Here is a 27811-nt window from a genome sequence, read left to right on the forward strand (position 1 = left end):
GCGCACGCACCTTGGTGGTCATCCATTGCTTCTGGTTGGAGTGTGTAGTGGTAGTCTTGGAGATGGTCACGTCACCAATGCACTTGCCAATGTAGCTGGTCACTGTTGACGTGTACTCCTCCAAGTTGATTAAACAGCCATTTCCTAACAGCCAAATACTGCCTATGGCTACTTTTTTTACTGGCTATGATAGATGTCAGAACACATATTTCATAGCAACTTACGACGTATGGGCTGTGTAGCTTCAGACTAGTCAGAGTACTTATGTTGACCACTGTCCAATGCTAAAAGTACCAACAATCGACACTTTTACACTTTACACTTTACAACTGGACCATGGAGCAATTCAAAATAGGTGGCCTGATCTGGTGAATTACAGCCCCATTTTAAAACTTATTTTAGATAAAGGTCTACCACCTTCAGAGGTCTATGGTGTAGCCCAAATATCTATGGGTCAAAGCTTAAGGGGGACAATATTAAGCAGGTGGTTTTAATGCTATGGCTTGCTGTTGTAAAAATAGACTAGACGTCAAACAGCTAAAAACAAAAGCAGCAGTCTTTCTCTCTCAACACATAGTTCAGTAATCACTCAGAACTACTTGAGTTGTTAACATTAGCCCGTATTCATTTCAAGGTTATTTGCTCAGTGACTTGCTGCTGTGTATAGGTTTGGGTCCTGGGGAACTTGCTAGAAATGTAATTCTGGCTAATGACTTGGCCATAAATTCCATGTGCCTTGCCCTGCCAGAAAAACTGAACTTTGACAAGCTAACAATGCTCACAACATCATTGTCAAATGTATTTTTTTGTGTGTGTTAATGTAAAAGCAATGGCACAAAGAAACCTATACTACTTTTTGAAAAGTGGTCACTGGCAACAGGCAGGAGAAAATTGCATCAGGAAATGCTACCAACTACAGTATGAATGTAAATGAACACCATGGTTTTCATATTGTTTGACTCATTAAGGTGGACATGGTATCACGTTACCTACGGTAGTACTGTACCTGTACCAAGACCATGTGTAAAACGATGACCTCCCCAAAATCAACTGCTGTTATAAAGACTTATTTTGCTAAACTGTTTAGCTTAATTATATGATAGATTTTTTTTTCTCATGAATGATTGACTACAATGGCTACTTTTATTTTCTTTCTAGTCCTGCTTATGTTATTGACAGGAGCTTGAAAGATTTAAATCCTGATGAAGCTATCAGCCATCTGTTGTTGGGAGTCAAGACAACAAAATTGCCTGTGCTGTCTGTGTATGAGTAATGGTCAATTGTCTGTGCTTGTAAACTCATTTATTTGGATGAGGGTAGATAGCGCTTTTCCTCTGAGTGTATTGCGCTGGCCTATGACACTGTATAAGCAGCAATTGGAAAAGATGTGGTTGACTAGCTTTTTGTGCCTCTGAAAAAGCACAGTTTCACGCTATGCTAGCTGTTGTTTGTGAAATGGCATGCGACCAGATTGGAATATCACTCAGTTTAGACTACCTGTTTGTAAAAACAGGTAGTCTAACTGCATGCATTTTAATTGCTAGCTTGCAGCTACGTGTGCTTCCTTCTTTTTCTTTAATTAAATGTTATAGAAAAATAGTGTACAAGTTTAAGGTAATGTAAAAATAAGAATACTGTAGGCATCTGTGTGGTTTGAAAATGTTAAAGGGGCCATTGGGTATAAAAACCAGCTTTTAAAATATTTACAGTGCACATTCGTGTCACATATGCTGAGAGATGGCAATGGGCAAGTGTAAATGCTACTTTTAAAAAGGAACATTTAACTAACTAAATAAAACTTTCTGAATTTATCAGCATGATAATTTCAACAAAAATAAAATAGCAGACATAGATCAGTTAAATCAATGATTATGGGTTATACTGCTTATGATCATTACTTATGATTATACTAAGATAAAAGATGATCTGATAAAGTTTCACAAACGTTTGTCCATAAATCTATTAGGTAATACTTGTAGAAATAGACATGGTATTTACTTGAAATAGCTTGTTTTCTTGACATCGTGATAAATCAGGTTAAGATAATTGCCCCTGGGATACCATAGAGATGATGGTAAAATGTAAAAGTTGTTTGTGAATATAAATAAATGTTTTTCTATATTATTATTATTATTATTATTATTATTATTATTATTATTATTATTATTATTATGCTATGAATAAAGGCTAGTATAAAGACTGCATTAATAGCCATATTTATATATTTTATATGTACCGTAATTTCCAGACTATAAAGCGCACCCACTGAATTTTACAAATATTTTTATTTTAAACATAAATAAGCCGCACCTGTCTATAAGCCACAAGTGTCTACCCTAATGAACTTTACACAGGCTTTAATGAAAGACACGTTACACACGGTGTAACGGGTGAAATATGTTGCGCTTCCTTTAGGAGCATAGCGGTATTTTGGGAATAGCCTGGCACTGCATTTTTCCGCTATTACTGCATGTGTGCAAGACGAGGATTATGTGTTTATTATTTTCTGATGCTAATTTCTAAGTTTTTTTGACTAACCCGTAACGCTGTTGCCAAGAAAAAAAAAAGCACGAGTTTTGGAAACCTGTCTGTGCTTATATGATTTCTGTTGCAACTGGAGTTAGTGAGCTCTCCCTTCACCCAGACTCAACGCGCTACAACGGCTTGTATCTAAACAGTAGCCTACCAAGAAAGTCATTGCTCACTGTCTTCCTCCTTCCTTTCACAACTATTACTCTCGGGAGTTTATCTTTTAGCATTGTCGTGAGTTTAAAAAAAAAACTTTTTTTCTCCCGATGCCATGCAGCTCAGAACACAGGTGAGGTGCGTTTTTTCGTTTCCGTTCGGAAATTTCATTGGTCTAATGTTATGGGGTTCAGATTTTTGGCTTAAAGTTTGTAAAACCTGGAAAAACCCAGGTAAAATTCATAAATAAGACGTTTCGTTGTTTAAGCCACAGGGTTCAAAACGTGGAAAAAGTAGCAGCTTATAGTCTGAAAAATACGGTAATATATTAAATAAAAAACAAATTAATGAATAGTTGTTCTTTTAGAGAATCATGGTGTTGCTATCTTATAGTTCTCTTAAGAGTTTTAAAATGGACATGGTTTTGAGAGATTTTATGCAAAACTGAGATATTTTAGTTCAATATATTTTGTAGTTTAACTATAAGCAGTAGAACATTTCACCATGTGAAAGATTTTTTGAGTCTGAAACACATTTGAGGTAAAACAAATCTCTGTATATTTTACTGTCAAACTAAAGACAAATTTAAAAGGCTTGGAACATATAATTGATTAATGTAATTTTTTTAATTGGACATTTTTCTTTAATCATGAATGATTGACTACAATGGCTACTTTTATTTTCTTTCTAGTCCTGCTTATGTTATTGACAGGAGCTTGAAAGATTTAAATCCTGATGAAGCTATCAGCCATCTGTTGTTGGGAGTCAAGACAACAAAATTGCCTGTGCTGTCTGTGTATGAGTAATGGTCAATTGTCTGTGCTTGTAAACTCATTTATTTGGATGAGGGTAGATAGCGCTTTTCCTCTGAGTGTATTGCGCTGGCCTATGACACTGTATAAGCAGCAATTGGAAAAGATGTGGTTGACTAGCTTTTTGTGCCTCTGAAAAAGCACAGTTTCACGCTATGCTAGCTGTTGTTTGTGAAATGGCATGCGACCAGATTGAATATCACTCAGTTTAGACTACCTGTTTGTAAAACAGGTAGTCTAACTGCATGCATTTTAATTGCTAGCTTGCAGCTACGTGTGCTTCCTTCTTTTTCTTTAATTAAATGTTATAGAAAAATAGTGTACAAGTTTAAGGTAATGTAAAAATAAGAATACTGTAGGCATCTGTGTAGTTTGAAAATGTTAAAGGGGCCATTGGGTATAAAAACCAGCTTTTAAAATATTTACAGTGCACATTCGTGTCACATATGCTGAGAGATGGCAATGGGCAAGTGTAAATGCTACTTTTAAAAAGGAACATTTAACTAACTAAATAAAACTTTCTGAATTTATCAGCATGATAATTTCAACAAAAATAAAATAGCAGACATAGATCAGTTAAATCAATGATTATGGGTTATACTGCTTATGATCATTACTTATGATTATACTAAGATAAAAGATGATCTGATAAAGTTTCACAAACGTTTGTCCATAAATCTATTAGGTAATACTTGTAGAAATAGACATGGTATTTACTTGAAATAGCTTGTTTTCTTGACATCGTGATAAATCAGGTTAAGATAATTGCCCCTGGGATACCATAGAGATGATGGTAAAATGTAAAAGTTGTTTGTGAATATAAATAAATGTTTTCTATATTATTATTATTATTATTATTATTATTATTATTATTATTATTATTATTATGCTATGAATAAAGGCTAGTATAAAGACTGCATTAATAGCCATATTTATATATTTTATATGTACCGTAATTTCCAGACTATAAAGCGCACCCACTGAATTTTACAAATATTTTTATTTTAAACATAAATAAGCCGCACCTGTCTATAAGCCACAAGTGTCTACCCTAATGAACTTTACACAGGCTTTAATGAAAGACACGTTACACACGGTGTAACGGTGAAATATGTTGCGCTTCCTTTAGGAGCATAGCGGTATTTTGGGAATAGCCTGGCACTGCATTTTTCCGCTATTACTGCATGTGTGCAAGACGAGGATTATGTGTTTATTATTTTCTGATGCTAATTTCTAAGTTTTTTTGACTAACCCGTAACGCTGTTGCCAAGAAAAAAAAAAGCACGAGTTTTGGAAACCTGTCTGTGCTTATATGATTTCTGTTGCAACTGGAGTTAGTGAGCTCTCCCTTCACCCAGACTCAACGCGCTACAACGGCTTGTATCTAAACAGTAGCCTACCAAGAAAGTCATTGCTCACTGTCTTCCTCCTTCCTTTCACAACTATTACTCTCGGGAGTTTATCTTTTAGCATTGTCGTGAGTTTAAAAAAAAAACTTTTTTTCTCCCGATGCCATGCAGCTCAGAACACAGGTGAGGTGCGTTTTTCGTTCCGTTCGGAAATTTCATTGGTCTAATGTTATGGGGTTCAGATTTTTGGCTTAAAGTTTGTAAAACCTGGAAAAACCCAGGTAAAATTCATAAATAAGACGTTTCGTTGTTTAAGCCACAGGGTTCAAAACGTGGAAAAAGTAGCAGCTTATAGTCTGAAAAATACGGTAATATATTAAATAAAAAACAAATTAATGAATAGTTGTTCTTTTAGAGAATCATGGTGTTGCTATCTTATAGTTCTCTTAAGAGTTTTAAAATGGACATGGTTTTGAGAGATTTTATGCAAAACTGAGATATTTTAGTTCAATATATTTTGTAGTTTAACTATAAGCAGTAGAACATTTCACCATGTGAAAGATTTTTTGAGTCTGAAACACATTTGAGGTAAAACAAATCTCTGTATATTTTACTGTCAAACTAAAGACAAATTTAAAAGGCTTGGAACATATAATTGATTAATGTAATTTTTTTTAATTGGACATTTTTCTTTAATCATGAATTGATATAAACCTTTGAGCCATGTTCTGCAATGTGCCTATTTCTTCCACTGTTTGTTTCATTAGGTATTAGAAGTTGTGGGCTCCTTATGTGTATTCTTAAAGGTACTGTGTGTGGCTACTTTGGCATGCTTATATAAGCTGCGAGTGTGTGTGATGAAGTGGCTTTCTGATCCTGATTCACACTGCATGACGCCAGCACTCAACAAGAAGTCGAGAGAGAGAAAGAAAGAGAGCAGGAGGGAGGGAAAAGCTGAAGGGAGGGGGTGCAAAGAAGTGGGGAGCAAAGTGAGGCAGGGAAACATCAAGCGGAGGGAAGAAAGGATGAGGGAAAGACGGAGAGAGGGACAGAGTTAGTGAGTGAAACACATGTGACGGAGTGACATCCACCTAGACACGTTTGTTTCCACGGCGACAATATGGGAGCAGTGGTTGGCACACTGACCATGCAGACCAAACAGAGGCGACCATCCAAAGGTAGGGTAGACAGACATGAACACACACACACAAACGAAGCAGCAGCATATGTATCCTGCTTTAAAAAGACTGTTCATGATCTGCAGAATCATGAACAAGAGCATGCATACACACATGGAAAAGGACATAGAAAACACACACAAGCAGAGCATCCCACTCACATTAACACTACTATCCAAATAGAACATCTAACACCATGCACAGGCTTAGAAAGCAAACCCACACACTGTATTGTTTTTACTCTCCATACTCCTGCAACAAGTAGATTTTGGTAAGGTTCAGTGGATGTTTCTGTGAATCTGCCATGTGCTGAATGTACAGCCATTTGTCTTACAGACCTACCCACAGACATACTCACTTCAGAACAGCACGGGGTGAAACTGGCTTTCCTTTGTAATCTTGGTGCGTGTATTAGTGTGTGCGTGTGTGCGTCTTACATGTTTGCTAACGTATGATGTCTGAAGAACACATGCTTTGGGTGCTTATCAATCCACTCACACGCTCTCTTCTTGCTTGTTACCTCAAAAGAGCTGTTGTCATGGCAACATGGATATGGCTATGTTGAGGTGAATGCACACATATGTTCATGTGTGTTTGTGTGTGTGTGTGTGTGTGTGTGAGTGTGAGTGTGTGTGTGTGTGTGTGTGTGTGTGTGTGTGTGTGTGTGTGTTGCTTTGTGTGCTTCTTGTTGTCCGGGATCTGGGCTGCAGTCATGAAAAATGTAGATGGAAAATCAATTAGAAATTTGTATGCAGTTAGACACATACACCCACCCAACCAACCACACTAAAAGATGGAGGGAGAGAACAAAAGACGTGAAATCAGAGACAGGAACAATCACTTGTTGATCATCATCTTATGTATTTCCAATTTCCATTAATTACCAACATATTACTTTTGGTTGTCTAAAAAAATGGCACATCAAACTTTTATTTTCCTGCACTGTGCCTTTTCAACTGACAAACAATTTTCTCTTCAGAATAAATTGCTGGCCAACCAGCAACCAGTTCAACCATTTTCCTAGTGATGTATTACTTCAGTTTCTCACATGAGCTCCACAACATAATAATTGTTCTCAGTCTCATCCTGTTTGAATCTTTCACTTTTCATTCCCTTCCCAATCATTGTTGCTAAATTGGAAAAACAACAAATGTTTAATAAAGTTTTTAAAGATTTTTGAAATAGCCAGGTTCAAATAGTCCTAATAGGTCTTTAATTTACTGTATATAAAAAAGTATCAGGTTAAAAGGTTTGGACTTTCTTTATTGAGTATATATTTTTCATTGTAATATGTGATTGTAATTGAAATGTTTTTCAGAAACAAATTGAAACAGAACATGTGTAGAAAATATTTCCTAACAAGCAGCTATCATTTATAACTATTTGTTTTTGCTTGAATTTCGATTATTTTCACTTATTTTAATTATTTTAATAGTTGTTTTACTAAAAATTAGAAACAGTGCGGTGTGTGTGTGTGTGTGTGTGTGTGTGTGTGTGTGTGTGTGTGTGTGTGTGTGTGTATGTGTGTGTGTGTGTGTATACAGAATTTTAGAAATGTCCCTTTACTTAGTACTTAGCCATTCTTCAAGTCAAATCCCCTCATCAGGTTAGATGGGGTCCATGGGTGGACAGCCATAGATGATTTAAGCAATGTTCATTAGGGTTCAAGTCAGGGCTCTGGCTGGGCCATGCTAAAACATTCACAGAGGTGTCTCTAAGCTACTCCTGTGATGTCTTGGCTGTGTGCTTAAGTTTGTTTTTATGTAGTTAAGGTGAACCTTTGGCCCAGACTGAGGTCAGAGTGCTGTGGAAAAGGTTTTTATTGAGGATATTTCTGTACTTTGCACCATTTATTTTTTCCTTAACCCTAACCAGTTTCCAAGTCCCTGCTGCATAAAAACACCTGCACAGCATGATGCTGCCACCAACATGCTTCACTTTTGGGATGATTTTGGCCAGTTGATGAGCGGTGCTTGGTTTCCTCCAGACATAACATTTATAATTGAGGCCAAACAGGTAAATCTTGGTTTCATCAGACTACGACATTTTGTTCCACACAGTCCTTTAGCAGGCTTCTATGGGTTTTTCACTTAAGAGAGGCTTCTGTCTAACCACTTAGCTGTAAAGCCTTCTATAGAAAGGAGTTTGCCTTTCCAAATCATGTCCAATCCATATATTTTCCACAGTCAAAACGTGTAAAAAACATAGCAACAATCAAGAGAACCCTAACCCGAGAATTGGGTGGCATCTAAGCTAATATTCATTTGTTGTTACAAAGGAACTAAAAACTTATGTAAATGTGATATATTGTTTTATTTTTATATTTAAAACAATTTACAGTAATTCAAAGATTCTGTTTTCACTTTGTCCTTATGGTGTACTGAGTATAGATTATTGAGAAAATCAATTCAATTTGAATGATTGTAGTCTCAGGCTGCCACATAAAAACAAAATTGAGAGAACATTTAAACATATATATATATTTTCGGCCGAAAATGGCCCAAAAGTGCATTTTCGGTTTTCGGCCGAAAGACTTTGATCACCGAAACAACACGGCCGAAACAGTTTGTTGTGATGACGCAAACAGAAACCGCTGCCTGCACGTGCCTGTCTAAAACAACATGTCTGCGTTGTGGACGTATTTCAGTATATCTGAAAAAGACCCACGGATAGCGATTTGCAAAACATGTAATGCCAAAATTTCATCTGCAAAAACTTTCTCCACGTCGGGTTTAATTTGAAATCTAAACATCCGAACGCTATGCTGAATATCAGAGGAACGCAAACGCACAGAAAAGCAAAACCCCTCCGAGCATGCGCACTCCGTCTGTGGTGGACGTTTTTGAAAAGGCAGGAAGTTTCCCAGTGATAGTGTTGTATTGTATCTTTAAACAGTTGCACTTGTTCTGAATGCACTTTGTTTTTATGAAAGAACATATTTAATTTTACAACCTTTCAGCAGGCCAGAGGGCCTGTACATTATTATTTAATGTACACGAGTGCATTGAAGTTAAACATTTAAGACTAAATTTTAATAAATTTTATCCTGTGCATTGTTGCAATGTGCTATAAATAAATATTTTCATAATTTGTAATTGATTAATTCTTTGAGACTTTAATATTAATTTATGCAATTGAAATGCCTTGATTTTAGTAAGTTTAGTACACAGTCATAGCCATTAATGTAATGGTAATAATAATTGCCATAATTTCTTTCGGTGTTTCGGTTTTTCGGTTTTCGGCCTTGCTTTCCTCCTTTTTCGGTTTTCGGTTTCGGCCAAGAATTTTCATTTCGATGCATCCCTAATATATATATATATTATAATGAAAGCAGCGATGTAGTGAAGGGGAAAATAATGCTCTTATGTTTGAGTGAAGTCAGCACACTGTGATGGATGTGGCCAGTTTTCAGGGCTTTTTTTTGCTGCTGTGTGCCTCTTTGTTGTTCTTGTGTGTGTGTGTGTGTGTGTGTGTGTGTGTGTGTGTGTGTGTGTGTGTGTGTTTTCTTTGGTTGTTTTTAGGTAGTCAATTGCTTCAGGCTTGTTCACATTTTTTCCTGCATTTATTGTGCATTAGTGATGAAGGAATATATATGTGTGTGAGTGTGTGTACATGTTTGTTTATGGCGCTTGAGCAGTGTTATTCACAAGCAGTGAATATTTCACATCTTCAATCACCACCCACTTTATGCCTCCAGCAACTTAATCCCCCTTGCTATTTTCTTTTTTCTTCTTCCATTTTTGTCCTTTCATTCTATTGTCTCTGCTTTTCAACAAACCCCCCCCCCCCAAAAAAAAAAAAATAAAAATAATAATAATAATTAAATAAACAAATAAAATAAAGTAAAAAATAAAAATCCCTTCCTTTTTGGTTTTGTATCACCTTTGGCTAAAATTCATTTTAAACACTGTCTATGTGCTTTCATTTCAACCTATCCATTTTTATCTTTCCCATTCCTCCTCCTCTCTCAGTATCAGACTCTCAGAGTGTTTGTGTTGAGAAAGTGCTTATTAAGTCCGTCTTGTAGGACAAACCTAATGGGGCTGTTCAGTGTGTGTGTGTGTGTGTGTGTGTGTGTGTGTGTGTGTGTGTGTGGGCGGTCAGTGTACTGGACAGCTCTATGTTGTGGTTGTAATGTACTGCTAATACGTGTGTGTTGCAATGTAATCACCAGGCTCTGGTTATCTGGGAAGTTCTGAGGTTATTTTATTTGTGAGTGATGTATTTATTCACTCTTTTACTTTGCTTCCAAACATAAGTCACACAGGACTTTTTGTATAAGTGAGGGATGTGGTGGATGTCTGTGTGTAGGCGGAATTTATGAAGGAGTATTTATGTGATAGAGCTCTGTATGACTTCTGTAATCTATCTGGAAAAAGTCATCATACAAGGTAATGAGTAAATCGTTGTTGCGAATGGGAGAGTAGAGGAAAAAAAACAATTAATAGATAAAAAAATCAAGTGAGTATATAGTTTGAACAACAGTTTGCCCGCATTCTCCACCATTATATGTAACGAATTTAGCTCGCAAAGAAAAGGAAATATTTATAAGTAATTATAATGGGTTATAGTTACTCCTAAATATTCAAGATATTTAAATATAAAGTTGAATTGATGGTAATGGAATTTACCATTACATTTATTTGGTCTGTTCCGTTCTGTTGGCACCGTACAATTAATAGAGCATGTAGTTCAGATCGAATGTTGCAGGAACCTTAAAATGTGAGCGGCACTCAGAAACAATCACTTATGAAAAATATGCCGTGTAATGAATGAGACAAACACAACATAAAACTAACTACACAAACAAACAAAAAGAAATAAAGAAAATAAAAATGAAAATAAAAATAAACAAAAAGTTATAAATAGGAAAAGGAGGAAGAGAAAGGAAAGGAATGGCAAGCTTAAACTTCAAAATTAATCACATCCTAAATGAGAACTCATCAAGAATTCAAATTCACCTTAAATTAAGGGGCTCAAAGTTAAACACGCATCTAAATTGGTTGGTAAAACGGTTACTTGCATTGGCTTGTTTGCACAATAGTCCCGATGAAGAATCGTTTAGGAGGGAGTCAGATGTTCTTCAGGTCTTCTGGTCTTCAGGTTCTCCTGAAGATTAAAGCTGGTGTTGTTCTTGAAGATAAAGCTTGCTGGAAGATCCCAAAAATGATTTGAGATCTCATCTCGAAGAGTCGCTGCTGGGCTGTTCTAAGCGTCTGACTCTCCGGGCCTTCGGGTCCCCGGGCCTTCAGGCCCCGGGCGTCTGAGCCTTTCCGAACGAGCCGAGTGAGTGAGCTTGCTTGACTTCACTAACTGACTGTTGATTAGTTGGGTTCAAGATGTTTTAAAGGTCCCCACCCATCTTTGGGGGAATGGCCAATGCTATGGCCTGGAATTTGGGGAAACTCCCTTTGTTCATGTGTTTTTGGGCATGGTTTCTGGATTATACTTGCTTTGGAGAACTTGAAGTTTTATCCAAAGTGTATTAAGACAGTATGGTACATTTCATGATCAAATAAAATGCACCATTGTTTGCAAAATAAGGAACAGATAATGTTGGTGATCATTTTGACATTAGACATGGAAAGCAAGGACAGCATTAAAACAGAGGTACATTACATACCAGTTAACATTTAACATACTATTAACATGCCAGTGCTTAAGGTATAATTTTGTTAATACAATGTTATATTCAGGTATATAAAATGCACCCTTTTTAGGAAAATAAAGAGAGGATAATTTTATGTCAACTTTGACATCAAGCCTTAAAAGAAAAGACAGCATTAAAACAGATGTACAATGTACCAGGACCAGGACCAGTATTTAAGGTATAACTTATGTTAATACAACATTATATTCTGGTGTATACAATGCACCCTTGTTAGGAAAGAAAGAATAAAGAGAAGATAATTTTAAATCAACTTTGAAATCGAAAAGAATAGACAACATTAAAACAGAGGTAAATTACTAAACCTTTTAGAGTGTAACTATTATTTAGGTAGGGTTAAACACTTGCTTTATTTATAGGAGAAGATACAAACAAGATGTATGTTTGTGTCATGTGAAGTGGGACATTCTATTGATTATTTAATTAATAAAATAATGCTTCCTTTTGGTATGTGTGTGTTTGTATATGTGTGTGTGTCACAAACAGACGTACTGGGGCCGAGTTTCGAGAATGAATTGTTTTATGGTTTGAGGGTCCCTGTCAACCAGAGAGGCCAGGGGGTTATCTGGCTTTCGGGGTGGTGTGTGTGTGTGTGTGTGTGTGTGTGTGTGTGTGTGTGTGTACTGTGTAAGGTATAGAGACTGGCTTGTGTTATCAGTTGAATGCTGCTTTAAAGTCAGCTGGAGAGGTCAGTTTTAATCCTGCTTTGTCTCTTCCGGGGTGGGGGTATGACACTGTGGTATACAAACTTTCAATAAAAGTGTAAGCTGTGGTGCTTATCCTTTGATTGAAAAGCAGATGTCAAGGGTTAAAAGGAATGCCTGGGACATGAAATCTAAATGACCTGTGCCAGATGCTACAACGTTTACATCACTCTTGCAGCATGTGGATATTTACAGTGTATTGAATTATTTGAAAAACAAAAGATGCTTATTATATATAAAAAATAATTGTTGTAATAATGCATAAAGCATTTTGCCTCACCATCTGTTGCACAATTACCATTTTAATATTAATAGTTGTATAAAGTCTCTAAATTACCAGAATTTATTTTTTGTGAGTGCAAGAAGTACTATTTTAGTGTGTAAGGGATGCTTTACTATTTATGCAAATTGAAAGAAAACAACAAATTTACTTAGCCAGTGACTTACTGAAGCTCTAATGAACAAGCAATTTGGAGCATTTCTACCCAAAGGTGGAAAATACAGAGTGGTGTTTATACAAGTAGATTCATTTTTCACCTGCAATGTGCTTTTCCAAGCCTGAAAGTCATTTCAAGTCCAGCAATTCTGTGCGCAAAATAAATACTGTCAAAGGACATGCCTTAAATTTGCAGAAACCTATTTTTACCAGTTAAAGACAAAATTCACCATGCAGTAAGTTTTGATATTGAGTTCATCAAACTGATGCCTTAGTGAAATAATCATAAACTTTTCAAAATTATAAAGCTTTATTGTTTCAGTGAGATTTTATATTATTCAGCTCACGTTACTGTTTTTTTTTGTTATATTACCTTTGAGACTTATGTGTATAATTTCACTTGATTTCAGTTTGTTTTCATTTTTGTATTTCTATGAACAAACCAACACAGAATAAATAGAAGACGTAAGATTATACCAAGCTGTATGTCAATTTGGTAGATTCAGAGAATGGTTCATAAAGTGATGTCTACAAATCCATAAAGTTACTGTACTTCCTGGATAGTACAAAATTAAATTTTAAAATACCTATGACAATATAACCTTTTGCCTATACATATGAGGATCTGCTGATTGTTTTAGCTGCAAAAGCTTTGAGAACAGGAACTTATTGAGAACTTTGAGAGTTTTGAGAACTTATTTAGAAAATCAGTGGCTGTGTTCTCTTCTTAAGAGGTCATGTTTAGTTGAAAGGCTGTGTGAAGCTGCTGATTAATAAAACGACACAGTGTCTCGTTCCCTCTGGAAACTAGGGTTACATATGTAACCTAGAGACGTTCCGTTTTAGGAACTCAAGCTGCGTCGAAACGCTTTGGAATCGAGCTTCCAATCACGCCATACTGACCAGTCCCTGCCTAGTGTGTCTGGGCACCACCAGCGTGCAGGACAGAGGATTCAGGTGTGGCTCTGACATCAAGGGAGTAAAACCAGGTCAAAGGGGTGGACCAGCTCGCAGCATTACATATGCCTGCGGACCAGGCCATAGAGGTCACCATACTCCAGGTTGAATGAGCCTTATATAGTTAAGAGGACTAATAACCTGTGGTAACAGCATCCACTATCCATCTGCTGAGAGTCTGCTTATTGGCAGGAAAACCTTTCCTGTGAGGGCCATAGCAGACAATAACATAGCAGCTCGCACTGGACACAGTCGATTTTGCTTTTTCTGGTCTGGAGCTAGGAAAGGAGGAGGGCAGAATGCCTGCAAAACGACAGGTCATGAGGGAGCCGTAGGCACCTTAGGCACATACCCAATTTTAGGGTAGAGAAAGGCACTGGCCATGCCAGGGGTAAACTCCAGGAGAGATGGGGCCACAGACAGAGCCTGTAGGTCCCCGAGCATCTGAAGGGAGGATATTGCCAAAAGAAAGGCGGTCTTTACCGACAGGTACCTAAGGGCCACCTTGGCCAAAGGCTTGAAGGCAGGTGCAGATAGAGCTGCCAACACGACGGCCAAATCCCACACAGCGACTGCCCTGCAGGCAGGGTACCATAAGCTGCGATAGCGGACACGTAAACCTTCAGGGTGGACAGGGCCAACCCTGTGACAAACTGTTCCTGCAAGAACTCCAGAACTGACCCAACCGGGCAGTTGACTGGGTCTAATTGGTGGTGCTCACACCACGTGGAAAACTGCTGCCATCTAGCAACATATGACCTCCTTGTTACGGGAGCTCTGAAATGGCGGATGGTCTCAACTACCTCAGTAGAGAGACCAGCTGCTAGAAACTGTGCCCACAGACATAGTTTTCATAACTCTGAGCTGGGGTGAACTAGGGTTTCTCCGGCCTGCGAGAGGAGATCCCTTCTGGGAGGAATTTCCCAAGGAGGTCCCTTGAGGAGGGACAGCAGGTCTGTAAACCACGGTCTGTCCGGACAAAACTGCCGGGAGCAGCACAATAGGAGGCAAGGCGTACAGACGTAGCCTCAGCCACATCTGCACCATGGCGTCCAGCCTCAGTGGGGCTGGGTGAGAGAGAGAGAACCAGAGGAGACAGTGCGAAGTCTCCCGAAGTCACAAACAGATCCACCTGGGCTTTGTAATATCTCTGCCATATCTTCTCCACCACCTTGGGGTGTAGCCTCCATTCCCCAGGCCTCGGCCCTTGCCTCGAAAGGGCATCTGCTCTCCAATTCTCAGTGAGAGGAGTTTCCCTATGGAACATAGGAGGATCTGCCATGCCAGCCTGTACAGGGGGCAAGATCAGAAACCCCAATGGCGGTTAATGTATGAGACCACCGAGGTGTTGTCCGCACGGACTAGCACATGGCAAACTTTTAGGTTTTGGAGAAAGTGTTTGAATGCCATAAGCACAGCCATCATCTCCAGGCAGTTTATGTGCCATCAACGATGTAACTCGTTCCACCGACCATGTGCCAAGACACCTGATTGGGAAACCAGCCTATCAAGACACAAGGTCTCAAAGTCAGGAAAAATGATAGGCCCCGGCGTGGAGGCTGTGACGTGGGATGCAGAAAACGCTCATCCAGCTTGCTGGGAATGCGTTGCTTCTGCTTCTCACCTGGCTAAGCTAACTCTGACTTGGACTCGGCTTGTGTCATTACCTCCAGGAGCTCTTCGAACAGCACAGGCTGTGAGGAGTCCGTTAGCTCGCTAGCTTTTATGATTTCTCCCTCCTCAGAGGAAGAGACCCATAGCTCCGCACCACACATGCCGGGAGAAGACAACACTCTCAGGGAATGGGAGCTCGGCTCAACAGGGGAGGTTGAAGAGGACTCATCCATATCTGTGCCTTTCGCTAGGTCAGCCTGCGAGCCCCACGACCTTCGTGCCGCTTCGCCTCAGCAACAGCAGGACCTGAGCCATGAGGGAGATCACTCTCTTCGAAGAGTAATCTCCAGGAGCGGAGAGTGTGTATAGCCATATGCTCTACTCCCAAACAAACAACACAAAGCTTTGTTTGGTTTCTAGCCATGCTGCACAGATTCACACACAAAGCGCCTTCCTAAACAACAGAAGCTAATGTTGCTACCATCACTCAGCCATTTTGTAGCTTCCTGGTTTACGCGGCATCGCCCACCGATGACGTCACGACTTGCCTATTGGGTGGATTAGACACGTGATTCAGAGCGTGGACAATGAGTTCCTGTAATGGAAAACCCTAGAGGCATTTGTTTGAGTCAACACTGTAGTATAATGCATTGCTTATGATAATTCAGATTATGCAAACACTTGATATGCAGGATTACTAAATAATTCTGTAGAGAGAGAGAGAGAGAGAGAGAGAGAGAGAGATAGGAAAGTGATTGACTGAGCTGGAACGTGTGTATATTAAGCCCCTTATTATCTGAACTGCCAGTGTGATGGAATAATGCTAGTAGCAGCAGTCATCAGAAAATTTTAATTGTTTATGTTGGATAAACAATAGGATTCTTTTAAATTAATTGTTCTATTTGCGCATTTAGTTTCAGAAATCAATGTCCCGTTTATAAAACCCAATTATTTATTTATTTTTGATAAGGAAGCAAGTCTATCCTCTGGCTCACTTATATGGCAAAATGTAAGGCCATAGCTCCAGGTTTAATCTTGGCTGGGAAGAGAGTGCTGCTGGGATTTTAAAGTCATGTGAGTTCAACATATTCTATTAGGGCATTATGTTTTTTCTGTGCAAAGTCTGTTTTTATTGGTCTGATCCAACAGGTGATTGAATGGTGATCTTAGGAAACAAACCTTTTTCTGGTTGGAGTTAAATATTGCTGCAATGGTTCTGTTTCTTCTTAAGGAAGTGTACCTGTGGTTTGTCCAAACTACACTGTAATCAGTGTCAGTTACACCAATTAGCCAATGTTTGTGTCTGCATTTGATTTATTTCTGCAGGGGAGCATTATGAGAAGTGTATGACTGTCCAGCTCATGTACAGCATAGATTGAACCACTGGTTAAATTGGCATAGATTGGTTGACTGTCAGCTGCAGATAAAGAGGAGGTTGCTTGAAACGGCATTTAAATAGATAGATCACTTTATTTATAACTGAGGGAAATTCACATTTTAAAGCATGATGATTCTCACCCATGTTAAATAACATGACAGGCTGACTTATGTGAGTGTTGTTTGTCTTTCAGAGGGCTGTGAACCATAAAGAGAGAGAGAGAGAGAGAGAGAGAGAGAGAGAGAGAGAGAGAGAGCTAGGAAGAATGTGTGTTTGTGCATGTTTGTCTGCCAGTGAATGCTGTAATGCTGAATAAATTCAAATTAAAGTAGTTTAAAGCTTTAAGAGTCTGCCATTTTCCAAGTCCTTTCTACCTATACCAGGGTTTTAATATGGTGCTTAAACCTGGGAGGTACCAGATGCTGCCATGAGTTTTTTTCCATGAATATGAAGGTTTCTCTCCAGCTCTCACACACTCTGGTTCATGGCCAACTGAAAGACCAACAAAACCTATTAGTGGCTTCACCATGATTACACACAGGAGAGACTCTTCATTTGCCTCCTTTCCATCTACACCTGACGTTCAAACACATCCACTCTTCCATCTTGATATTTTACTTTTAAAGCCAATTAAACTCCTCTATTATACACTATTTATCAATATGTGTGTGTGTGTGTGTGTGTGTGTGTGTGTGTGTGTGTGTGTGTGTGTTCACTACTGATCAGAATAAGCTGACATACTTCTTAAGATTGAATTTTCTGTTCTCATAAATCCACCACATTAATGTTAAAAAATTAACAGCTTTCGTATGTGAGCATAGATAAGCTTCAATCTCATCTCATGTCATTTAATATTCATCCCATGACTTTTATACTCTAGCTGGGACTTAACAACATCTGGGAAGCTTTGCAAGAGTTTACTTCACATCAATGACAATGCGTATCTGGGTTTTTCCTCTTTTAATTATTCTTATGCTTCATTTCTTTGCTTTTTCACTTCTTATGTTTTTTTTTTCTGTCCTTCTCTGTAGATATCATAGATGATGATTTGGAGATAACAATGGTGTGCCATCGTCCAGAGGGTTTGGGTAAACTGGAAGCTCAGACCAACTTCAGCAAGAGAGAACTGCAGGAACTCTACAGGGGGTTTAAAAATGTACACACAAACTTACACAATAAACATATTTTTTCACCAAAATATTCTATTAATAATTTTTTATGTATGATTAATGCTTTAATTAAATAATCATTTTATGTATACAGAAATGAATGTAAGTCTGATTTAAGTCTGAAAATTACCTTGACAGCTCTGGCAGGAATGAAGCTTATTCACAGTCACTTAATTGTTATATACCAAATCAAAAACAGTACCAAATCTTTTGCCATAATAGAATGGCTAGTCTTGTCTCTTAATTTATTCATAGATTTATTTAGAATTGCCTTCTATCAAGGCATTCATACTTTTTCCGTTCATTTGTTCTCAAACTTTATAAACCATCAGGTATTAACAAGTAATTTAGCTTCATATGACTAGTGATGAAAGTGTGTTGAGAAGATGGGGGAGAATTTTGAGCAGCTGATGAATGAGGAAAATAAGAGAGAAAGAAGTTTGGATTGGATGCAGCGATTAAGAGAACGAAGAGTGGAAAGTCGGTTGGACCAGACATACCAGTAGAAGCGTGGAGATGTTTAGGAGAGATGGCAGTGGAGTTTTTAACCAGATTGTTCAAAAAGATTTTGAAAGGTGAGAGGATGCCTGAGGAATGGAGAAGGAGTTTGCTGGTACCAATCTTTAAGAATAAGATAAGGGATGTGCAGCCCTGCAGTAACTACAGGGGAATAAAGTTGATCAGTCACAACATGAAGTTATGGAAAAGAGTAGTGGAAGCCAGGCTGAGAGAAGAGGTGACCATCTGTGAGCAGCAGTATGGTTTCATCCCGAGGAAGAGCACTACAGATTCAATATTTGCTCTGAGAATGTTGATGGAGAAGTATAAAGAAGGTCAGAAGGAGATGCATTGTCTGTTTGTGGATTTAGAGAAAGCGTACGACAGGGTGCCAATAGAGGAGTTGTGGTATTGTATGATGAAGTCTGGTGTGTCAGAGAAGTATGTAAGAGTGATGCAGGACATGTATGAGGGCAGTGTGACAGCAGTGAAGTGTGCAGTAGAAACGACAGACTAGTTGAAGGTGAAGGTTGGACTGCATCAAGGATCAGCTCTGAGCTCTTTTCTGTTTGCAGTGGTGATGGACAGGATGACAGGCAGGATCAGACAGGAGTCTCCCGGGACTATGATTTTCGTGGATGATATTGTGATTTGTGGTGAGAGTAGGGAGCAGGTTGAGAAGAGTGTGAGAGAGGTGGAGGTATGCGTTTGAGAGAAGGGGAATGAAAGTCAGTAGGAGTAAGACAGAGTACATGTGTGAATAAGTGGAAGGGCAGTGGAGTGGTGCGGTTGCAGGGAGAAGAGGTGGAGAAGAAGAACTCCTCATTCAGGTACCTGGGGTCAACAGTGCACAGTAATGGAGAGTGTGTTAGAGAAGTGAAGAAAAGTGTGCAGGCAGGGTGGAGTGGGTGGAGAAGAGTGGCAGGAGTGATCTGTGATAGAAGGGTATCTACAAGAGTGAAAGGAAAAGTTTATAGGACTGTGGTGAAAAATGCGATGTTGTATGGTTTAGAGACAGTGGCATTGAGTAAAAGACAGGAGGTGGAGCTGGAGGCATCAGAGCTGAAGATGTTGAGGTTTTCGTTGGAAGTGATGAGGATGGACAGGATTAGAAACGAGTTTATTAGAGGGACAGCGCATGTTCCTACATTTTTACACGTTTTGGAGACAAGGTGAGGGAGGCGAGATTGAGATGGTTTGGACATGTGCAGAGGAGGGACATGGGGTATATCGGTAGGAGAATGCTGAGGATGATGCCACCAGGAAGGAGGGAAAGAGGAAGGCCAAGGAGGTGGTTTATGGATGTGGTGAAGGAAGACATGCAGGCTGTTGGTTTGAAAGAGGCAGATGTAGAGGACAGGGGGGGTATGGAGAAGATAAAGCATAAGATTCCCCTAATGGGAAAAGCCGAAAGAAGAAAAAGACAATAATCTATTTAGTTTATTCGTTGCAACTATCAGATTATTCCACAAAGTAACATTAATTTTACACACCTCATTAAATACACATTTGAAATAAATTACCTGTTTAATCTGGACAAAATAAGTTTATCAATCAAGCTCACATTAATGAGTCTCTATACAAAGGTTATTTATATGAACATAAAAAGGATAATAGCATTTTTCTAAATTAATTGTATTTTTTTTAACAAATACCACATTTCTAGAAAATCATTTATGCACATATTTTTTTCTTTTTTGTTAAGGTAGGCCATATAATACATTTGGCAAATTTCATCCTTTCTGGTTCTGCAGACATTTTCTGCCAAATGTATGTTTATTATTAGTGAAAGCATACTTAACGTAGAGCATGAAGACAAAATATTTTAGCAAGTGTTTTAAATGACGAAAATCATCCGGACACCAAATGGAACTTTTGCTATGTTTCCAGTTTTTCTGTTTCCGGTTTAAATTAGGTACATATTAAATGTTATTTTGGAGCTTGATTTGAGACTTGGTGCATCAGTAATACAAATGTTTATATATATATATATATATATATATATATATATATATATATATATATATATATATATATATATATATATATAAATAATAAATGTGTGTAGCGTTGAAGATTTTAATTTTGCCTCATTTATTTATTTATTTATTTATATTTTTTTATAAAAATGGTCAAACAGAAATGTGAGCTGGATCAATCACGCATTAATACAAATTTGTGCAGTTCAATTTAATGTTGTGTTAACGCGTTATTAACACATTACTTTTGACAGCCTTAATCCTTACCTTTCAATTTTAGTTTGTATACCAACCTCATTTGGATTCCAAAGGGACAAGATTCTTCCTTTCTTCCTAGTTTTTAATCTTTGCTCTCTTATTTCTTAGGAATGCCCTAGTGGGGCTGTCAATGAAGAGACATTTAAACAGATTTACTCACAGTTCTTTCCTCAGGGTGGTAAGTGTCGATGTGTATGTCACAAATTGAGATTTTTTGTATATATTTACATGTGCGTATGTGTGTTCTCCTAACAGAGTATCTGTTATTTTGTATAGATGCCAGCACATATGCTCACTACCTGTTTAACGCCTTCGACTTGGGCCATAACGGCTCCATCAAGTTTGAGGTGATCGTCTCTGTCACACTGCATGAATTACTCTTACTCCTTCTTATCCATTTTATTCAGACTGATACCTAGTTTTAGCTATTCTGTTTCTCTTTGTGACTCACATCTATTTTCTCCTAACGTCTATTTAATTTATTTTTATGTCATGGTTGAGTATATGGCAATTTTCCCACATTATCATTCAGTTGCTGTTTTCATGGTCAGTAATGAAAGAGCTTGTGCTGATGTGATGGCCTCTTTCTTAAAGTGAAGTTAAAATTTAATTTCAAGACCTGTGAATTTAATAGAATTGGAGAGTACTGAACCATAAATACATCTGCAAAAAAAAAAAGGGTTTTTATTCTTTTATATATATATATATATATATATATATATATATATATATATATATATATATATATATATATATATATATATTATTTTATTTTTTTTTTTTTTTTTTTTTGATGTAAACCTCTGGCTTTTAGTACTTTTATTGGAAAAAGCAACCTTAAAATACTTAAAAATCAAAACATTGATTTGGTACATTTCTAACCAGTTTTTGTGGATTTTAACTATTAATGACACACCGGAACAATATAAACCACTTCATTCATTGAACCATTCATAAAAATAACCACTGATTAAATTATTTTATCTGTAACAAATAAGAACAACCCAGACATTGCTAATAACTTGCAAATTGAAGTGTTACAGACCACTGTACACTAAAGCCAGAAGTATGTGAAGTATGCGGACACTCGACTGTCAAAACTATATGTGAATCTTCCTTAAACAGTTTTCGCAAAGATGAACACAGAATTGTTCAGGGTGTTTATGCTGTATTGTTACAATAGCCCCTCCATGGAACTGAGGCCTAGACCTGTTCCAAATGACACTGCTCTGGCATACAAAGTGAGTTTCATGAGTTCCAAGGTTAGAGTGGGGGAATTTAATTGTCTTCAACACCTCAATTCAAATGAATATCTGTGGAATAAATAGGATGTTGGCTGAATGAACACAAATCCCCACCATCAAGCTAGAAAATTTTGAGAAAACCATCCCTGAAGAGTGGAGGTTATTATAACAAAAAAGGGGACGGATAAAATCTATACACTCTACACACTTCCAACTTCCAACCACATAGTGTACATGCCACCCTCAAGGTTTACAAATTAGCTAATGTTGGTTATGACAGCAAAATGTTTCTGCTAGAAAAATGATACTGTAAATACTGTACCGTAAAGAGTATTAAAAGTGCTCCACATGGGCTTCTACTGAGTTTTCTGATTTACTCTGGAGTTAGATTGGGTATTCCTAAATTATACCTAGATTTCTTATAAAACTGCAAACCTAATCATTCATTCATTATCATACACAAATGGCATAATCTTACGCTTTATTTTTACACTTGCATCATTATTATCATTATTATAAAATATAGGGCCACATTTTTTGTGGACTATTTTCGGATTTTCCTCCCCAAATTCTATGGTTGTGATGTGTAATCTTTCTATCTCACTGTATCTTTATGTCACTGGTTGTGCCCAGGATTTTGTTACAGCTCTGTCTATCTTGTTAAGAGGTTCTACACAGGAGAAATTGCAGTGGACTTTCAATTTGTACGATATCAACAAAGATGGCTACATTACCAAGGAGGTGTGTGTGTGTGTGTGTGTGTGTGTGTGTGTGTGTGTGTGTGTGTGTTGGGGATGGGAGTGTGGTGGTCGGGGCATGTATCCACATATTTGATCACTATAAAACCACCAGTGTATTCACACACATTTAAAGCAGACATATTAATATGCATTTTACTGTGTAGGAGATGACTGACATTGTGAGTGCTATCTATGATATGATGGGGAAACATACGTACCCCGTCCTTAGGACAGACACACCCAAACAGCATGTGGATGCTTTCTTTCAGGTAAGTTACAATTATGTAGAAAGGTTTCCTGTTTTGCTGTGCATACTGATCTATAGCGATTCAAATGTGGTTATAAATAAATTAGATATTCGATCAATTGTTTATTTAATTTTCAACTAACTGTATGTTATCCAATTTTTTTCCTCTACAGAAAATGGACAAAAACAGAGATGGAGTCGTCACTCTTGATGAGTTCATTCTATCCTGTCAAGAGGTATCTACATCATTCCTGTCTTTTCTTTTCCTTTTCTTTTCTCAGCAGTCCTTGTATGCGCTACCCTCTAGTGGTAATCACATCTCACTACAACACAATATTCGCCATACAGGTTTTTAAATAACCCATGCCCATCTGTTTTTAAGCTTTAAGGAAATTTAAATATTTCCCCGTAGCCCTTTCCAGCCTTGTGGAGGTGTACAATTTTGTCTCTAGTGTCTTTGGACAGCTCTTTGGTCTTGGCCATGTTAGTAGTTGGATTCTTACTGATTGTATGGGGTGGACAGGTGTCTTTATGCAGCTAACGACCTTAAACAGGTGCATCTAATTTAGGATAATAAATGTAGTGGAGGTGGACATTTTAAAGGCAGACTAACAGGTCTTTGAGGGTCAGAAATCTAGCTGATAGACAGGTGTTCAAATACTTCTTTGCAGCTGTATCATACAAATAAATAGTTTAAAAATCATACATTGTGATTTCTGGATTTTTTTTTTTTTTTTTTTTAGATTATGTCTCTCACAGTGGACATGCACCTACGATGACAATTTCATACCCCTCCATGATTTCTAAGTGGGAGAACTTGCAAAATAGCAGGGTGTTCAAATACTTATTTTCCTCACTGTATATATATATATATATATATATATATATATATATATATATATATATATATATATATATATATATATATATATATATATATATATATATATGTATGTATATAAATTTAGTCATAATAGATATATTTGCCTAACATTATTCAACCTAATTTCTGGCTTTACATTGGAAAACCTGCAAAAACCTGCAAAAAAAGGGTTGGTCAGAACACAGCTAAGCCAAAATACATTTTTAACTAAACTAATTTCATAAGTTCAGACCAACAAACAATGCTGAAAATTTTAGTTAAGTTTGGGAAGTGGTTGCTTAGTGGTTAAAGGCATGAGTTTAAATCCTAACCACACCAAGCTTCTGCTCCTTGGCCCCTGAGCAAGTCTCAGTTGTTTGAATGAGATGAAATGTAATTCGCTCTGGATAATTGCATCTGCCAAATGCCATAAGTGAATTACGGATTTTTACCAGCTTACTAAAGTCAGTAATAATGTCAGTGTGCATTTAGTTGCTCAAATAAAATGTGACAAACTTTGATTATCAAGTTTAACTACATTTTAATGCTGTCAAAATATAGTGTTCCTAAATTATTATTCCTAAAAAAAAATATTAATAATAATTAAGTAGCTAAGCAAAGCTACTTTAACCTGGGATGTAAGGGGAAATGCAATATAAAACAATTTCATTTAGAAACATGTTAAATACTGCTACTTATGTGTGCATTCAAATGTTGATAGCAAAAAAATCCAATGTAGCAAAAAAAAATCCAATGTAAATGACAGAAAATCAATAATCAATTGCTATTTTCGAAAGAATTGCTACATGCCAAAGCTACAAGATATTGCTGTGCATGATAGCTGTTGTTGTGCATTTAGTTTAGTTTAACATTTAGTTAATTATTAACTATTACTTCATGTAATATTTTATATAGTGAGAAACAGTATATTGATAATAACATTGGGACACCTGACTTTTCTAACCATATGTGGCTCTTTCCCATACTGTTACAAAAAAATGGTAAACATTGTATAGGATTGTCTTTGGATACTAAAGAAATACATTTTCTCTTTACTTAAACTGGGAGACCTAAACCTATTTCGGGATGACAAAGCCCATGTGCACAGTGTCAGCTGCATGAAAATATAGTTTACAAAAATTAAATATCTTTAGTGGCCTGCTATAGAGCTCTGACCTTAACCCTACTGAAGTTATCATAACAACCATTGGGGACTGGGGAATGAGGAATGAGATGTTAAAAAAGAAGCACATGCAGTGTCCACAAACTTTTGTCCATGTAGTGTGACTAGCATTTTTATAACCCATAAATTAACATATATTATATATACTGATTCTTGATTAAATTAAATCTCAATGTAATCACCAATGTTCGGTTTCTGTCTGAATAACTGACAGATATTTGTGTGTCTCACTGTTGTTTTTTTTGTTTGTTCATTTTTGCAGGATGAAAATATTATGAGATCTTTGCAGCTTTTTGAGAATGTGATATAAAAGAACCACAGAATTGAATGAGGAGACAGAAAGAAAGTAAAGAAGAGTCAACACCCCCCCGCTCCACCCCCACCAGAAAGGTTTACAGCTACTTTGTTCAAGAAGGAGAGTAATAAGAAGCTACATAATCTTGTGCCCATTATTTAACTTTGGAAATCTGTAGCTTCCTGTAGCTGGACATCTGTGCTACACTGCTATGTACATAGCAACACTATGTGCTTAGCACTGTAATATTTTTTTTTTTTTTGGATTGTTATCCTGGAAAACAGATCCATGCCCTTTCACAACCAGCCTTGATTTTCCATTTTATAGCCACAAGTGTTCAACATGTTTCATGGTTGGAAAATTTAATTTGTATAAAAAGTTACAGAGGTTCACATTAGATTTAGAATAATCTCATTGCTTTTCATATGATTTAGTCACTTTTTTCTTTCAAACTTTTTTTTTTACCAGAATATTCTTGCTTATTCTTTCTGTTCTTCTGGCTCAAGTGATTTATTTTATACACTTATACAAGTTATATAAGTAAACACTTGGAGTTTTTATTTATATACAGGACACTGAACCTACAATTATTCTCTAATATTTGTAAATATTATACCACTGGAAAGCACAGTATAATGACCTATTTACAATGTTTCTAGAGAATAAGACAAGGTGACTAAAGGATCAGTGCTTGTAAATGGGTAGAAGAAAGTGCCAAAATAGTATTATAATCATTGCTTGTAACTATTTCACATAGAACCAAATGGACAGGCTTAATATTTCAATACTTTATTGCATCTTGATTGCTTAATTCTTACACCAGTTTCTATATTAGATTTTCCATTTAGATCCAAAACTCTTAAGGAGTGCAAAAAGAAAAATCAGATTATTATAAGCCTTAAAGCTTAATACCATTTATGGTGGTTTTACCAAAAGAGTTTTTTTTAATCAAACATTAAAAGTAGAGAAGTTAAAGAGTAGGCCTGGTGTAACTTCAAACCTAGAGATTATAGTTTCATTGTTTGTGACTATGTTTTGTCAGCAGTCAGCGAGCTCGTGGATGTTTCTCCCTATTCTATACTGTCTTAAACATCTCTTGTAGTCTTGTTAAAAATCGAATGGCTTTTCAACATTACTGTGCTGCTTCTTGCTTGAGAATGCTGAACCTGATCTGTCTGTGTTTACCTGTGTGTATATGTGCTGCACTGTGCCTGTGTTATTTATTGCGTTGCTACTTGTTTATTTGTTCAGACACCTTTGTCTCTAGATTGTTCTGTCTATCTGTCTGTCTGTGTGTTCGATGTTGACAGCATGAGGGGAGGACATTTAACAAGGAGCCATGGGACATTTGACAGACGGGTTTTTGCATCATTGGGTGCTTTTTTTTACTGTTTGCCATCTCTACATTATATTGGTTGTGCTCATTGTATATGTTATTTTTTTGTGAGAAAGCTGTGAATTACCAAAATGTAGTACTGTTCAATAAGAATTTAGCCATGTAACCATTTATCCACACACTGTGATTTGGAAGAGCAGAGAGAGTGAGAGAGGGACAGAAAGAGATTTTAGAGGTTGCTTAGCTTCAAAAGCTATTAAAAGGTCACTTGTTGGGATGAGTAAGCCATTATTTATCTTTAAGCCTAATGAATTTAATAAACACAGCAATATTCTAGAATATTTCTAGAATATGTATAAGTAATTTAGTTGAGAATTAAATGTAGTCATTATATAAATAAATGTGCCTATATTAAATTACTGTATGGCTGGATGTTTTTAGTATGATGGCATCAATAAGAACATACATTTATTAGTTACTTTAACAAGAATACCAGCTAATACTTGCATTTATCGAATCATGTGGCAGGACATGCTCAGTGAAAAGAAACAGATAACGATCGAAAAACATTACCTGGTCTTTTTTTCCATGGCCAATTGTCCAATATTCGGTGCCCACTCTATCTTTGAATTCCATTTTTGGCTGGCAGGATGTTCCAAGCTGCTTTTCTGCTCACCGTGGTTGTAAATAGTGGTTATTTGAGCTGACATAGCATTCCTTCAGCTTAAACCAAAATGGACTGTCTTCTCTGGTCTCTTATCAACAAAACAATTATCCCATCTATGAAACTCTGGAGACTGTTCTGGGTGAAAATGCCATGAGATTTCCTGAAATGCTAAAAAGTCCATCTGGCACCAAAACGTCAGACTAGTTCTATACAAATTAATCGGTCTAAACTTTTGGTATTTAATACCAATATTAGTTTTTGAACCTTATTTTACCACTATTCATTTATTATATTGAATTTGAAGTCTGTCACTTTGCTGAACACCGAGATACTGCAAAGAATAGGCCAAGAGTAAATATTTAATTCGCTACCTAATTGATAGCTTAATGAGAGCATGTTTTAAACTCATCCTGTTCATTTTCAAAGAATGTGTAGCAAACCATTATTTTATATGGAACCAAATGTATGACAAGCCTCCACAAATGTAATCCAATTTTTGTAAATGTAATATTTTAATTGTAATTGTTAGCTTGCAAGATTTTCTTCAAATGG

General features: G+C 37.0%; 1 protein-coding gene across 2 annotated transcripts in view; it reads left to right on the plus strand.

Moving 5' to 3' along the window:
• LOC124392306 (Kv channel-interacting protein 1-like) overlaps positions 1 to 26865 on the plus strand; it is a 53361-nt gene extending 26496 nt beyond the window's left edge. Inside the window, exons 1-8 of one of the 2 annotated variants that reach the window (XM_046859168.1) lie at positions 5837 to 6024; positions 17813 to 17937; positions 20794 to 20863; positions 20962 to 21032; positions 22563 to 22670; positions 22834 to 22938; positions 23090 to 23152; positions 25224 to 26865. In XM_046859168.1, coding sequence (XP_046715124.1) covers positions 5967 to 6024; positions 17813 to 17937; positions 20794 to 20863; positions 20962 to 21032; positions 22563 to 22670; positions 22834 to 22938; positions 23090 to 23152; positions 25224 to 25271 — 648 coding nt within the window. In that variant the 5' untranslated portion in view covers positions 5837 to 5966 and the 3' untranslated portion in view covers positions 25272 to 26865. Of the gene's footprint in view, positions 1 to 5836; positions 6025 to 17812; positions 17938 to 20793; positions 20864 to 20961; positions 21033 to 22562; positions 22671 to 22833; positions 22939 to 23089; positions 23153 to 25223 lie in introns of those variants that run through there. The other variant, XM_046859167.1, reaches the window with a different exon arrangement.
• The last annotated feature ends 946 nt before the right edge of the window (positions 26866 to 27811 follow it).

This window comes from Silurus meridionalis, chromosome 10 (genome assembly GCF_014805685.1).
Source record: "Silurus meridionalis isolate SWU-2019-XX chromosome 10, ASM1480568v1, whole genome shotgun sequence".
Taxonomy (NCBI): Eukaryota; Metazoa; Chordata; class Actinopteri; order Siluriformes; family Siluridae; genus Silurus; species Silurus meridionalis.